General features: G+C 37.8%; 1 protein-coding gene across 1 annotated transcript in view; it reads left to right on the top strand.

Moving 5' to 3' along the window:
- Window positions 1-17,745, top strand: part of OTOGL (otogelin like) — a 3,472,886-nt gene that overhangs the window by 1,185,806 nt on the left and 2,269,335 nt on the right. The window contains exon 22 of the mRNA XM_044088067.1: window positions 7,394-7,443. Within this exon, the coding sequence (XP_043944002.1) occupies window positions 7,394-7,443 (50 nt within the window). The remainder of the gene's footprint in view (window positions 1-7,393; window positions 7,444-17,745) is intronic.

Below are 17,745 nucleotides of genomic sequence, written 5' to 3' on the forward strand. Positions count from 1 at the left end.
TTCACAATGTCCTCTGCACTGGTTAGGACCATGTCCACTTGTAATCACTTAAATTTGTGATCACTGCTGGACAACAGTACCTTAATCTTCACATTCATGATGTCCTCTGCACTGGTTAGGACCTTGTCCAGAGTACTATATTTTCTATACACTCATGTACCAGTTGCTTGAATGCCTCATTGTCCAAGACCTTCATCAACTCCCATCCCCTACATGTAAGAGCTTGGAATCCTCTAGTCAGCTTGTAACAGATTGATTATTTCCTTCTTCATCACTTTGGGTATTTTTTTTGCCAGAAATGAAGCATTTTGAGACTTCATAATACAGGGGATTCATTTCAAAAGTTGCATCAAATAACTCATTTTCATGTTTTTGTTCTAAATCTGTATATTTAGAATGCACAGAATTTTGCTTGCATGTTTCCTCTCAAGTTTATAGGTACATCTACTATGTCATGAATTAAAACAGTACAAGCATTTTGTGACCTCCATTCTGGATTCTGTCATAGCTCACTTTTTCATATCCATTACTGCTGCAACACATTTTAACTTTCTTTTCTATTTTTACCTTATTTTTGACTATTTTATTTTGCACACATTATTATCTCAGCTAATTATCCATACTGCCTAATATGGTCAGGTCTGTTTTTCTCAAACTCCTGCAACTCTTTACATAATTTCTTATGCCAGACATTTTTGTCTTTTACTAAAGAATGAATTATCTCACCAAATGTTGTGTTTTGTTCTGTTATGCTCTTTATAGTACAAGCATCTATAGTATATGTGGGACCTTGTGCTATTTTAATGAACAGATGCCTAATAAATAACAAATTCTTCCTTGGCTGACAATAATTTCTTGATCCAAAGCTTCCGGTTTTTGTAAAACTTTCATGTTGCTAGAGAACTTTGAGGCTGCATATTACACTTTTAATTTCAACCACAGTAACACTTTAAAGCAAATGTACTTCTTCACTTCTGCAGATTTTTAAATTCTGACAGATATTTTCAGTTCTGGAAGGTTCTTCACTTTGTACTAACTCTGAAGCTGAAGACACTGATATTCTATTTTCAGGAAAATACTACAAAGTACCAATATTTGGACTGTTGGGGGAAAAATGAGATTTTGAAGAAAACTATTTTAGGCTAGAACATAACATATATTTCTAATTATATTTTTTCTTGTAAAGTTGCCAGTTTGTTTTATTTAGTGTTCTTCAACCAGAAGCAATTTAGTGATACTTTTATGTGAGTGAATCAAAGCCACAACAGAATTATGCTATTACACTTAATTATTCTGGGTATAATACCACATTATCCACGGTAGTACAGCAGTAGCATTGTTACCTCACAGCAAGAGGTTCTCCTGTTTGATTCTCAACTGGAGTGCCTTCTGTGTGGAGTCTGCATGCCCTCCCCGCAGTCGAGTGGCCTCCGAAAGACATGCCTGAATGGACATGCCTTTGCTGAAGGTTGAGTGTTGGGCTGGCAACTCAGCACCATAAAAAGTGACTGCCAATGATTAGCGGACTGGACTTACACTGTGGTGACCCCTAATCAGGGAAAGCCGAAAAGACAAACAAATTCTTGGTATAATACCTATAACTTTATGGCATTTCATTTTAAATAACCTCAAATCAGTTCCCCTGACAAGGGGACAAAAATGTATGGTTTAACCATATATTCATACTGAAAGTGCTATCAAAACTATGCACATACCATGCAAATCAGTTTTGCAAGTTCAAAAACAGCTGTGACAGATGTGTGGAAGGGGATAAAAATTACCCATAGGTTATCGTATCCATGACTCATGCATTAGTAATGGTTGTTTCACCACACCAACATACTGAGGGACAGTCTACCTACGACAACCTCCACAGAACATTGGCTGGAGTTAGAGCTGATGCTGACCAACCAAATGCGAACTGTTTACATAGACAGGACATACTGCTGACCCCAAAATTGATCCAGCAATCTTGATGCCTGACACTGGATTTGTCCTGGCTCTACAAGTTCACTCTTGACCTTGTCGATTCTTGTAATATATATACACAGATTCACTTTGAATCATCGAATGTTCAGAACATTGACGTTCTGATCATCGAGACCAGAACATCAATATTCAGAATATCAAAAATTCAAAATGAACCGTAAAAAAAAAAAAAAAAAAAAAAAAAAAATCACAAACACTGCGTTATGCAGGGGGTTTTGCCCCCCTGCAACCCCCATGTGGGAGTCTGTGCCCCCCACACCCCACCTAGTTTAATATTCCAACTCCGAGATCGCACTACAGTGGGGTAAGGGAAATCTCCCGTTTACCGCTATATGCGGTGGCTAAACGGAGATTTCCGCATTCTACCTTCAATGCCAACACTCAGATGGCACACACACACACACACACACACACACACACACACACACACAACATGCAGGGCACCTTGCTGCTCTGCATACACACCCAACATTCCACAATCTCACTTACTTGGCACTTCCACTTTAAACCTTTGTTTAAACCTGGTCTCGATGATCAGAACTTCGATGTTCTGAACATTCGATGATTTAAAGGGAACCTATATATATATATATATATATATATATATATATATATATATATATATATATATATATCTCCACTGTCTCCTCTGTGACTGTTAGAAGACTCATTCAGGTGGATACAATTTTATACCCACAGTAGAAAGGGTTTTCCCATTTTCTTTCACAGCCATCAGTTGATCAGCAATAAATATCTATATATGTTTTTTTTAATTTAACTCATCCCAAGGGTCTGCAGTCCCCAGAGAAGGTTATATTAGTTAAAGGGCACAGGGCAAGGTGATCCCTGCATAGGTGGCGAAAGTAGTAAGTTTTCCGACAACTTCAGCCTGCATTGTACATTCCATATCATTTACTGGAAATTTTTGTTTCTGTTAGCATTCACAAAAATAAATAAACAAATGATTAAATGGCAAGTACTATATTCATGTCGTAACATAACAATGCCTACTCAGCCAGCAAGATCACTGTCCATGGAGTCATATTCCACCCAAACCTATAGCCAAAGGAAGGCCAGATAGAGATTGATATATCCCAGCTGCCAACTTGTAGGGAACAGTGATTAGCATATTCCTTAGAAGCAGTCAAACTGTTCTTTATTTTTTTAAAGGTTGCAGTCCATTGCTACTTTAAAAACGAGTTTGCAGTTTACAGACGGCCATTAAGTGCTTATAGACAATCTATGAAGTGTCAGACTGTCATTTTTTAAAGGTAGCTGTCGGGTGTCCCTAACCAACACACACACACACACACACACACACACACACACACACACACACACACACACACACACACACACACACACACACAAGCAACGTCTGACAACTGAAGCTGCTGTGCTGTTTTTTTTAACAATTGCAGTCATGATCGCTCATAGACAGCACAGGGATGCCAAACTTCCTTTCTTCCTATAGATGGACCAAATCCATCAAAGAGACTGCCACAGATCTCAACTTGCTAGGTGGCCATGTGGAACACAGACCATAGTAATGTGTGAGAAACTGTCAAAATGTGTAATGCTCTATTCTTGCACAATGCAAAAAGTGTATTATGGCCATGGCCATAGTCCTTTTACTAAATATACATGCTATGTAAAGATTTTTATTTATTTATGTCTTATTTATTTATACTTTGTTGACAGGGTTATCCCTACTAGGACAATGGCTAGACTGCAGACACTAAATAATGATAGACCTTTTGAGTTTCAGACTTCATATCCTGTAAAAAAATACATGCTAATTCAACACCTGTTATTTCAACAAATTTCCAAGTGAAAAATATGTCTCTGATTGGGGAGCTGTGTTTCTAGCTGTAGTTTGCCTTTGTCCCTAGTTTTTGAAATAAGAGCAACTGCATGTAGTGAGGTAAAATAAAGATGACAGCACATCCAGTTATTTTAGATTTCCGTCTGTGCTTTGGGATTGCTCAGTAGACTTTCCTGAGGCCATGGACTTGTACCTGTAATCAGACTGGTTATTTATCCTCAGGAAGTCACTCTCTGATTGGCCCCCTTTCTCCTTGTGTTGATTGTCCAGAATTATTATTTGGGAGTAAATCAGAGAATGGAAAGTAGAACAACCCCCAGTCTGAAGTGGAGCTGTGGAACACTGCTTTACTTCTACATTAAATGATTTGCGTTCAGCTCAATGAGGTGTGCTTCAACACTAAGGAAACCCCACTTGCAACTGTATTGGTTTGACCCTCAAAATATTCCTTGTTATCATTTTTGGGTAGTTTGCCAGAGGGACTTCTAAACTTGTCCACATGACCTCATCGTAAGGACAGTATTTGAGTCATACAGCTTAACACCCTGAAAAGAGACATAAAGGACAAACATAAATTCTCAGCCTGCCGCAGCTTTCAACTTCTTATCTAATGGATATTTGGCCTGTGCCTGGGAAGTGGGTGCATTTTAAAATAGTAACAGTTATGGTCTGGTCAAGCGTATGGGAATCATCATATACCAATCAGTCTCCAGACAGATAAAAAGTCCTATCAGCTGTCCCCGAGTTCGGATGCATGGTATCTTGATGTTCAGTGCACTGTTCTTAGATTCTTGAAGATGTTTTCTGTAGGTGGGGCAAAACATGGCATCTGCTATGGGATTCTGCGTGCTTGCTCTTGTCTATTTTGTAGAGATGGGATAGTACTGGATGACCGCCTTCCTTCTCCTGCATCATTCTAAGGACCTTTCTCAACTTAGAATTGTCAGGAGAAGCAGGGAAGGCTATCCTTACAAGGCTATTGAAGTGCTATGGCACCTACTCACATCAGGGTTTTGGTTTAATGTGGCAAGATTTAGTAAAGCATTTTCTGGTGCTGAGTGGAGCACAAAGATCTCTCTCAGGACCCTGATTCTGGGGACAGTAACTTTTAATGGGTGAGGCTGATATTGCCACAGGTCTAAAGTTACCCTGTGAGGCATAATTACCAGGGTGTAGTGGTAGGATATGTCTCATCAGTGTCTAAAACACTATTGAGTGCCCCACAGGGAAGGTGATAAAGGCTACCAAGAAGTCAAGACTATCACTAGTTGTTCTGTATACAAAAAAGTACTGGTTCAACTCTGGTTCAAATGCAGGTTTGTGGTAAGAGAAGAGAGGTAATCCCAAAGCAGGAATAACCAGAGTGTATTGTTTGTGCATGAGATTAATAAAGGCTAACACCTGAGAAATTGATGTTTCCCAGTATTAGAAGACTAGACATATAAGTATCTGATGTTGACTACCTGGATCAAGGATACTAAAAAGCCACAGGCTAGAGTTACATTTCCTGGTGGGTGAAATTTCCGTTGGTACAGAACTGCATTAATGGCCAAAGAGACACTAATGTCATTTGCAACTGTAGAGAGTTATTTGCATCGGGCTGCTGACTGAAGGATTAATAACCCTGGGAACAGGACTCCATATCACACCGATTAAGTTTGGTTATAGCAGGCTAGTGAAAGGACCAATACCAGTCTGCATTAGCCTAAGGTGAGGCCAGGCATTAGATAGCAGTTTCTAATTTATCGTACTTTATAGCTGTGAACTGCAAAGACAAAGTCCTCAAAAAAGGAGGAAGAGAGGAAAAGAGCAGTGTTTTCTTTCTTCTTGGAAACTGAAAAGCAAGTATTTCCACTAACGTCTTCAAGTGAGTTGTCATCAAGGAACTCCTAAAACTTGTACTTGCATCATCTAGTGGCTAGAGTAATCCTTCTACCATTTTACTGTGCTTTTTTGAGTGCATATGGGTATATATATATATATATATATATATATATAAAGATATAGATAGTATGGATATATATTATATTGAGGCAGAAATACACATACGCATGTATATATATATATATATATATATATATATATATATATATATATATAGCCGAAGTTTTGAAACTCTGAAAACTGTTTATTGGGATCACCGTATAGTGCTGAACCAGGATTTCCCATTTTCCTCATTGTAGTGGAATCTCGGAGTTGGGATATTTAAGTAGCAGAGGGTGTGGGGGGGTGCAGGGGGCCTGCAAAAATGTACAGGTAAGTTGTTTTGTTTAATTTTCTTGTTTTTTTTTTTTTTTTCGGCATTTCAAGACTTCGGACATATGGTCTCGGCCATATGGTCTTTGGAGTTTTGAAATTTTGGCAATCTGATAGGGATCTATACACACACACACACACACACACACACACACACACACATATATATATATATATATATATATATATATATATATGTGTGTATGTATTTTTTACTGAGGCAGAATTTGCAATAAATGTAATTCATAAGCTAACAATAGCAGATGCTCTTCACTAAATTTTAAATTTCATAAAATAGTATTTTTAGTGTATAAACTGATTATTTAAAAATATTAAACTTGCAAAATACAGCTGAGAGTGAATTTCAGAATTCAAAAAAATGGAATGTTAATTAGTGGTGGGCCAGAACAAGCTCAGCGGTGGTGATAGCAGCTTGTGAATTTTTATCTGGTTGAACAGAATGTGTCTGAGTGTTACAAACATACAAGAAATCAGGACAAAGCCTGACAAAATGGGGGGAACAAAGGCCCAAAAATAGGGACAGATTTTACATGTTGCTCTTAGGAACTTAGAAAGTTGCTATAGTAACAGGGTTGGTGTTAACATACCAGTGATTTGTCAGAAAACCACAAATGTTATGAAGAATAGACCAAAAATATGAAGCAAAAATCTGGACATTCTGTGAAAATCTGGACAGTTGAGCGGTATAGATACAAATCAGGCCAGTTGATGCAAGAAAAAACTTTCTTGACAGTATGATTATTACTCTCTTAACTTGCCTTTATGTCTGGTCAAATTCTGTCTTGCTTTTCTGTACCCTGAAAAAGTATCTTGTGTATTTTTTTCCTATATTGTGGATTTGTTTTCATGCATTATTGAATGGGAAGAGAAGCGTTAGGTACAGTGTCTGAGTATACATTTATTGCATTGACATTTGAGGACACAACACATGTAAGCATGAGGTACACATGCTGCTAAAACAAGAACATTAAGAATTGCATTGCACTGAGGAAAACAGAAGGGGAAAATCCTCAAAATGTGATTCCACTGTAGAAAACCTGCTTACATAGCAGATGATACAGTGATTAGTTGTTGTCATTTCTGTACAGGGATACACTTATTTCAGCCAATGCTCCAGACTAATACTCATTTTATAGTTTGCAAGACTGTGATTTAGGTTTGAGTCATGTACAATAAAATGATCTTAAAGTGCTATAACCTCTTACCAATGAGGGTAAAAAAATGATAGTGTTCAACATGTACCAAGATAAAGTATTCTGATGAGTATGAAAAATGACATTTGTTTTATGTTTTCTATGCTAGCCAATGTACTAATGGAAGAATTGTATGTCCGGAGCCCCGTCCAGTACCAGGTAATGTACTTTTTCCCCTCAGTCACTAATGCCTCTTTTATTTACCTGTTTTTTTTTCAGATTTATAATGGAGAAAGTGAAACTAGACTTCACCTTATTTTTGTTTAGGACTCAATACTTTAAAATATTAACATTTTGAATCTAAAATGTATGCTGTGCAGTGCAAAATCTTGTATTTATTTATTTGTGCATTTATTTCTGAGAAAAGGGGTCTTGCATCTTTCAAGACTGAAAGAAGGACATCAAAATAAATAGACGACATAACAAAACCTCTTTTTGTCTTTTTAATATAGTCTGCTCCTTATTTGCAATTGTTTACTATTATGAATCCCATTTTTAGAAGCACAGAAATACTTCCTATTTCTGTTACAAGAATAACATCAGATTAACTCATCGGAGTAAGAGCTTGTGTATCAGGTGATGTCTTTGTTCTGCAGCCTTATGGTATGACACCAAAGCCCTGAGTCATGCAGACTTGTAACACTGAGTCTGTTTTGTTGGCCTCAGAGAGGCTGCAGTGAAAGCCAACAGAATGTGTGGCTATATTGTGTGAGGTATAGGCATCAGGTGCTCAGAAATCATACCTTCACTCTACAAGAAAAGAATGAGGCTAAAACTTGAGAACTTTTTTCTTTTCTGCAGAAAATACAAAGACAAGAAAAGTGCAATATTTGGAGATGTACAGAAGAAGGCAGTAAGAGTAATAAGTGGAATGGCAGAGTTTCATTATAATGAAAGGGTTGGAAGATTGGGACTATGCAGCCTGGGAAAAAAAGTGACAGATTTGCCATGAAATACATGCATAAGATCTTGCAGGAGTAGATATAAGGAGGAAGGACAGAGAAGCTGGAAAATATGTTGGATGCAGTCTGTGGGAGCTGACTTCAGGCTGGAACTGTGAAAGAGCTCTTAAACAGATGACAGCAAATAAGTGGAATGATCCACTGATGAGCAGTGACACCACAGGCTTATTCAAGAAAGCTTGTGGCAGAGGGAGGGGAGAGGGTAGAATCCAGAAGTGAGGGCCAGCAATGCAGTGTTTGCTGTATAACATGGGCAAACCATAGAATGCAGTACTTGCACTACATGTAATATTGTATATTTGTTGTATTGTGAAAAGGATGAACTTAGCTTTGTCCTTTAAAAGTCTTGTCATAGTTCCATTCTGTCAAGGCCAGGAATTTAAACATCTTCATTTTCATCTATCTTGAGTCAAAGATGCATTCATAGGTATATACTAGAGTTATATACTAGGCTAGCTGCCCTTGTGGGCCATTTAAAGCCTTGCCAATTTCCTTGAAGGTGAGAATCAGTCCCTGTACATTGCATTAGTGAAGCAAACACCTTAATCACTTTGCCAACCTTCTGCATGCCATGTTTTTATGAGACCTCTTCCAATCCTCTGACTCAGGTTGATTCAAAATGGAAATTTTGTTTTTGCAGCAGCAGCACACCTACAGTCAATTAGTGTTGTGATAATGAGCTTTGATGCAACTAGATTTAACTTTATTTATCTTTGTACTGAGTACAAAACCTGGAAAATGATCTGTGTATCCTTTTTTGAAACAATACCACTTCAGTTATTCAGTTGTACAGCCTAGTTCAGAGCCTACTATGCAGAGTATGGAATTACATGTATTTTCATTATGCCAGTACCCAGTTTGTTCTGTTCAGGTCATGGGAGCACTGGAGCCTATCTCAGCAAGTAATGGGCACTCGGCCTAGAATCAGTCTTGGACAGGATACCAGTCCATTAGTGGATGCGTACACTCACATATACTGTACACACACACCTACAGTCATTTGGGTCATCACCAATTCACTTGTTAACATGCTTTTGGAATTGGAGAGAAAACTGAAGACCCAAGCAAATCCCACAAAGATACGGAAGACCTACAGACTCTGTATAGGAGACACCTGACATAGGAAATGAAAAAGGGAAAGACAAAAGGTGAGACAGCAGTCTCCATTGCTATACTGCATCACTGGGCCACCCTTCACCCCCCCATAAATGTTTTCTAATACCAGTAAAAGATATCACCTCATTCATGTCCATTTTCAGTTTTATTTTTTTGTACCAGGTGATATTACTGCATATGTATGTCAGTTTATTAACATTATACTGAATAATTATTGGGTACACTTGATGGAGGATGTGCAAACAAAATAAGCTGGAAGAAGGCATATGTTTTGTTGAATATGTGTCATGCTAACCAAAACCTCTGTAGGTGATAATCCTCTGTAGCACCTTCTTTCTAGCTGCCCTCTATCAAGACATTGTTAGGCCCCCTCTTGTGTTTACCTACCTTCTGCTTTAGCCTATAATAGTGTTTTCCATGTACCTGGTTGACAGCCATTTTCCTAAAGTCACCTTTGACTTATCCCCTTCCTGGTAAGATGCATTTATGTTTCTCTCTTCTCATTCTGCCTCAGCGCCAGCTGATAACCTTATTTTCACTTTAACACTATGATATACCAATGTCATATCACTCTTTTATTTTCTCTCTTCTAGTGTGTGCATGTGTGTGCATGTTTTAAGCCTTTCTTCATACTCTGACATCAGCATGACATTCACCATTTTGATATCTCTTCACTAAATGCTTTCTGCAAACTTAACTTCCTTTCCGTATCAGCCACCCAGCAAAATGAGATGTAGCTACTGCCATGTGAGGAAATGATAAAATCAGCATCACTTAAGCCTTTCATCGTTATGTTCCAGAATTCAGTTTAGGGGCAATTATATCTTTATTTATTTATTTATTTATTTATTTGTCTTTGTTGACTGGGTAAGTCTGACTGGGCAGTGCCTGCCCTTTTTCAGAGAAGGCCCAGGTAGAAAATCTCCAACACAGTACATTTATATTAAAAGTTATACTTCTCTGAAAAAAATTACAAGGCAGGTATATACAGTAAAGTATTTACATAAACATGTATAAGTTTACACATTTCTGATAGCTCTGAAATCTTGCAGGAAGTAAATAGATTTATACTGTGGAAGGGAAACATCATTGTAAAGATATCTAGTGTTCTCACATGTCAGTACAGAAAGGTCTGTGAAGAGTTCAAGAGATATAATGAAGAGTATACTGGAGAAGAAAGTTATTCTTGTATAGCCCACTACTCCTCTTCCTAGCCTGTGAAACGTGGTTAGAGCCAATTGTCAAAGATACAGAAATACCCTCACCAGGTTAGAATATACTCAGACTAGATAAAACCAACAAAAAAGCAGGTGGAGTTGCTGTTTTCTACAGTAAAGTTTTAGATCTCTTCATTTACCATAATACTATACCCACATTCAGCAATACTGATATTCTCATCTCACTCCTCAGGCTAAATACATACACATTTCTAGCCATCATAAGTCTATACATGCCACCTGGTAACACTATTATCATCATGGAAGAGATCCTGTTCTTGATCTCAGCCAACATGAGCCTGGAAACCATCTTGCTAGGAGACATTGACATAAACTGACAAAAGACAGTCCTAGAGAACCCAACAAATTCTATTCAGCTATAGGGTTTCTCTTAATTGATATAAACTCTAACTAGAATTACCAAGGCCATATCTAAAGAATCCATCCTAGACTGGATTCTAACATTCACACCAAACAACGCTGCCACAAATGGCACCCTATCAAATAGCCTAAGCGACCACCAACTAAGCTACATAATCATATATACCAAACATCCCTACAAGGTTCATCACTGTGACAGTGTCAGAAACCGCAATCATTTCAGTAAAGAAAATTTTACTTCCAGGCATCTCTAGGTAAGCAGTCCACTTAACTCATTCCCTTGATGAAGCAGTTCACACATTTAATACAATATTTCTAAATACCTTACACAACAAGCACCAAAAAGAACCAAAAGAGTTAAAAACTAACCAGCCCTTTGTTTAATTAAAAAAAAAAACAAAGCCATTCATGCAACTTAAAGATAAACCTGGAAGCCATGGCTACAAATCAAATCTTAAATAATATGGGCAATTAAGGAACCATAGCAAACAATGTATAAAACAGGACAAAAATAAAATTATTATAGCAACACCCAAAATTCATCATAAAACAATCCAAAACATTTCTGGAAATCAATAAAGATATTGTTCAATCCTGGAAAATAAACTCAGTCTAGACCATCCCCAATCAATAACTTTGAAAATATTAATTTACAGTTTAACTCACATTTTATAAATACAGTGACTTCCCTCTTACAAAACAAAACTACTACAAATCCACCCATCCCACTCCAATCATTGAAGCCATAACAAACCTTTACACTAACTCAAGTGCCATCTACAATTAAAAAACACCCAAATACTCTTAAGACAGCAACCACTGCCCCTGACCAACTTCCATCTGAATGCCTCAAAATAGGCTGCAGATAACCTTGTATATCTTGTCTCAATTCTAATAAATTTTTCTAGCCAAGTAGTATATGTCCCCATCTTTTTGAAAAAATCCTATATAATAGTCCTCCATAAAAATGGCTCATCAACCAAGCTCACAAACTAGAGACCAATTACCATTCTCCCGCCCTTATACAAATGTTTTTAAAGATCTGCTCACTTTGCACTTACTACATATATTACTTCTCTTAACCTCCTGTTTCCCCACAATATGGCTTCAGACCCAGTAACAGTATAACCAATGCCTTTCTAAAGTTCACAGATATAATAAATCCCAATAGTAATTCAGCTCTTCTAATCTCAGCCTTATTTCTGGATCTGTTCAAAGCTTTTGACAAAGTCATTTATCAAATTCTCCTAACTAAACTCTTTTCTTATGGGTTATCCCCCTCCTCACTTAATTGGTTTATTAGTTACCTCACTAATAGTTGGCAAGATGATTTCTCCTTCCTATATCCATCAGACTCCCACAAGGCTCCATCCTAGGAACACTACTGTTTAACTTATTTATCAACAACCTAAACAGAGCAGCCAAAGAGGCCACCATAGTACAATATGCTTGTGATTTAAGGAGATACTGCCAGCACAGCTATCTGGAATTTTGTAAATAATTATATGTCATTTGTGAATATCAACATGATTTATATAGGATGCATGTGTTACAACTGTATTAGAGCTGTATTTCATGTGTATATCGAACTGGTTTGTACAGATATATGTGTTAAAAGGTATTTTATAAAGTGGTTGTGCTTAAACTGTACCCACAGTGTGTTCTACTGGAATAGAACAGAAGTGTAGATGCACTATTGTAACTGTTTAAATGTATATATTTTAACAGTGGAAACTGGAATACAGGAGGTTAACTTCAGAAAAAATAGCTGAAATTAAATTACGTTATGGCTATGCAATAAAAGATTATATATTTCAGTTTTCAATGCAGCCAGAGACAGAGTCTGTGCTGAGAAGCTTTCTGTATTGTCTTCAATGTGAATTAATTATTACCTCTAAAAGTATGAGGGAATGCAATTGTTTTATGACTTCCAGTATCTGCCAAAGATCTGAGGTCTATATATTTTCACAAGTAGATCCTAAATACTGTCAAGCATCCAGAAGTGGGGGTTTCACCTGGGACAGAGTCAGATGACAAGAAATGATGTAATTCTGCAAGCTATCCCAGCAGTAATACTTGAGATATTAATTTGAGAACTCTCTTAGAGAGACAGAGCATTCTTTATTCTGTCTTGGACATGACAAGAGCCATTCACCACATCTGCCTTGCTCTGATGAAGTAAATTACTAAGGAATAGTATAATTATCTTAGATATAGTCAGGAATATAGCAAAGCTTAGTTTATATATTTTTCTTTATTTATTTGAGACTGTCCTGCAATGTTGTTTTAAATATTTCATGTGATTTTGAACTCTGATGTCACTGTGATTATATAGTGAGTATTTTCTTGTTCTTTTATTATTATTAAATATATTTAAACCTTTCATTGTGGCTGATCTATCTAGAGATATTTAAGTTTTGAGAGTACTTGCATATTTATTTGGTGGCACTATGCGGACCACTCCTAATAGCCTTGCTCTTGGTCAAACTACCATTTGTACTGATATTAATATTAATATCAATATTAATATTAATAGTAATATTAATGTTAATATTAATATGAATATTAATATTATATGACTATGGATATTAATATTAATATCAATATTAATATCGATATTAATATTAATATTACACAGTAAGATTGGACATCCTTTAAGGGCCTTAAAGTAGCAGATAAAGAGTTGACTGGTGGCAGTAATAACTACCTTATAGTGTGGGCAAAAGGGGCATAGCTAGTAAACCTATACTAACCTTTCTCAGGAGTGTGTGTGTGTGTGTGTGTGTGTGTGTGTGTGTGTGTGTGTGTGTGTGTGTGGGCAGGGACATGAAGCACTGGTTGAAGAGAGAGGGTGCTGGAGATCTTCTCTTGGCCACTCAGCTGAGATTCTAACTCTATAGCTGTGCCAGTGGGGAGTCTTATTGGGGATCTGGAGAAAGAGGGAGAAACCAGCCCTGGACTGACTGTAGTCTCTGTGCACTCTTAAGGGAAATTGCATTTGATGCAGAGAGCTACATCTGGAAATACTGTGTGTGTGCCTGTTATCCTCCCAGTGTACATCCCCCATTGATGCCAGGGGTGAGGATTGAGGCTCCTTCATTAGTGGTCCAGTGGTGGGTCATCACAATCCTGATGACTCCACTCTAATATATGCTGCTAGGATACTACTCATGCTCCAAACATTGACCCAAAAATCCTCCTTCTCCATAGAGGCTTGACTTGACAACTCCCAACTCTTGCTGAATCATAAAATAAATAAATAAACTGCTACTGTTTACCTCAAATGCTCTCTCCTCCACAAAAAGTTTACCTTTAATATACTGTCATCTAACAAGACCAATATAGGACTGGTATCCCACATCAAACTGTGAGGTGTGATTATAAACGATCACCTGAAATTTGATCTCCACCTTCAGTAAGCCATAAAGAAGATACACTAAAAGCTAAGCTTCTCTGCTGAGTAAAACACTACCTTACTGACTCTGCTATACAAAATGCAGCCACTTCCTTTCTACTTCCCACTCTATTATATGCCTCTCCTATCCTAAACAATCTCAACTCCTTGTCTTATCTGTCAGACTAGAACAATTCTACAGTAAAGTAGCCAAATTTGAAACCAACCAACAATATTTATTACATCACTACCCCTCACTCTCAAACAGCTAAAATGGCTTGAATAAAATAATTCTATATTGTACTCACAGTTAGTTACAACATTCAAAGTACTACATAAATCTGAAAAATTCTTATCTCTTCACTTCATCATTCAACCTTACATTACTAAGAGACCCCTATGCCCCACTGAAAATCATTACTGTCATAACTAGACCTATCAACAATGCTGTATACTACCTGCATTCTGACTGCATTGGTAATAGCTGGAACACCATTCCAATCCACTTAATAACAGTATGCAACTTGAAAGACTTTAAATGCCTTCTTAAGTAAGATTTGATAGATAAATGGCTTTGCAGGTGCAACACCCCTGGTTAAACAGGTATTAATATAGCTATATGAGTTATTGCCACAACTCATGGCTGCAAAAAAATGAATGTAGTATTATCACAACTATACCCTCCTCTATCATCTTATCTCTTTTATCCTTCCTCCCTTTCTTTGGGCTGCTCTAACTCTTTCTTATCTTCCTATATCCTAGATTTTCTACATATCTTTATAGTACCAAATATACTTACACAAAACCTGACAATCTATGCATACTGATAATATTGAACTATGTATACCTCCCTGAACTTTAAAAAAAATATTCATATACAACCCACATAAGTGTTATTTTCATTCAATACTGTTTGTCACTTGTGAATGAAACTGACTGTAAACAATGAAACAATGCAAACGATGTATATATAATGGCGTTTTTCTTCTCTGACCTCTGCTGAAAAAGGCACTGGTCAGTCTGACTTTCCTGGCAAACAAATGACAATAACTATATAAATAAATAAATACATAAATAAGTAAAATTATGCAGGAGGGGGGTAGTAGTATTGCATAGGAGGATAGTGACAATAACAGTTGAGAGAGAGAGCAATGTTTATCTAGACTACCTGTTCCAAACTGGTGTATCTGGAAGGTTTATAACTTAGGTATATAGGGAGTACATGAGAGGGGATGGAACTGTGGATGGGGACATTTAGAAAAAGAAAAGGATAAGAAGTAATGCTTAAGACTGGGCGAAGAGGGTTGTATTAATTCAAGTGCAGCAGGAAATGTTGTTAGGGGTGTAATGATTCAGGTACAGGAGGGGAAGAAGTCAGTGGTAGGTAATAAGATGTTTGTGCATTTGCTAGAGGTCTCAAACTGGTGATGAAGATGAGCATAACCAAGACTGGATAAGGTATTGTTTAAGTGAATTTTATAGCTTGTGAGTCTGGTAGTCATTTTACATGTGTGAGGATGGTGTTCCAGTGTTTGTAGTTGTAGTAGGATTATAGCGAGTCCCTGGATGAATACTTTGCTTTGCTTCACTAGTGCTTAGCAGAAGTTTATGACCAGAATAGAAGTCTCTTCTTGGCGTGAAGGGCAATAGCATATTTTTTAATGCAGAGCATTTTTTCAGGATAATATAGCAGTTTGTATGCCATAACTAGCTGTGAGTATGCTAGGCAGCTGTTAAACTCTAGCCATATTAGCTGTTGTAAGGCTTGACAGTGGTGAATTTGGTGTCAGTATTGGTACCAAATTTAGCTACGTCATTGTAACAGAAAGCTAGTTTTAATTTTCATGTAGAACTTAGATTTGTAAGGATAGGTGAGGCATATAAGAGGGTTGGAATCAAACAGCATGAGGATAGGGATGTTCTTGCTGGGTCTATAAGATACTTTTTGGCCCTGTAAAGGTAGTCAGGTTTTTGGTGGGTCTTTTTAATTGTTTGATGGATATGTGGATCAAATTTAAGATTGTCATTTATTACATTGCCCAGAAAGTTAGTATGGGATACTACCTCAATTTTAGTATTTCTTGCAGATATAATTAAGAAAGATTTTTTTTTTAATTGAGACAATGTTTTGTGGGTTATTGGGATCGATGAGCAGGTTTGAAGTTTTCAGCCTGGTTTCTATCCAAGAAAAAGAAATTTGAGCAACTTCTTGGAGTCTGGATATTATGGAGGCTGTGCATAGGTGCTGTTGCCTCACAGCTTCTGATATAACCATTGTGAGGCTTGCAGTGGTTAAGGAGGAGCAGTACTTGCTTGGGGAGTCCACACCTATCAGAGTTCTAGGAGAGACCCCATTACAAATACCTCTGGACAGGGTTCATCTTGACTGGGAGGGGGGAAAGGGGAACACGCAAGTAGGTGTGTTTGAGAATATTCCTGCAGATGTCTTAATAGGGAATGATTTTGATAGTGTAATACCTTGTGTGCATGCAGTAACGTGCAGTCAATTTTGGAGACAGGCATGTAGAACTGGTAGCCTGTGGGGAGACCCTGACAGAGCCTATGCCAGAAGCTGGCACTGGTGTTGTGGTTACTTTAGGGAGGGAGCTACCATGTAGCAGTGAGCCTGAAAGTGAACCACAGCTGCTGGAAAGTACTGGTGTTCCCGTGGACATGGTGACTGCAAGGACTGAGGTGAGTGGTGACATCCAGGCTGACAGTGAGGCACTGCTGACAGAGGATACTGGGCTTCCTGTGGAAGGGGAGCTAGGAGAGGTCATGAAAGTAGAGTTGAAACAGGAAGTTGGTAGACCCCAGAGCCTACCATCTGGCACCTCTAGCCATAGCCCATGATATTTCTTTTGGAGGAAACAAAGGGTTGCTGTATACAGAGTGGACCCCTGAAGAAGGGCCAGAGGGTGAGGTAATATGGCAGGTGGTAGTATCCAGAGCCTACCATCTGGCACCTCTATCCATAGCCCATCACATTTCTTTTGCAGGACATATGGGCATAAGGCATACCAATAGACACATTATGCATTACATTTATTGGTCTGGGATTGCAAAAGTTGGTGATGTTAAATACATGGAAACTTAGTAGGTAGGAGGCAGGGACATAAGTTGTATCATGTTAACATAACAAGACCTTATCATGATAGGGAGGACCTGATGCTAAGTATTCACAGTGGATGGCAGGAGGAGTCTTAGTGGGATCTGCTGACTGATCTTCTCAGTGAGACTTGGATTGACACTTCTGTGAGAGAGGTAGCAATATCTCAGCGACTATCCCCAATCAGGTTAATGAATTATGAGCAGTGTTACAGGAATTTGAGGGCATGTTCATTGGGAAACCTGGGTTTACCAAACTAGTGCAGCACCATGTGGATACAGG

The sequence above is a fragment of the Protopterus annectens genome, chromosome 11.part0 (genome assembly GCF_019279795.1).
Source record: "Protopterus annectens isolate FY-2018-M chromosome 11.part0, PAN1.0, whole genome shotgun sequence".
NCBI classification, from domain to species: Eukaryota; Metazoa; Chordata; order Ceratodontiformes; family Protopteridae; genus Protopterus; species Protopterus annectens.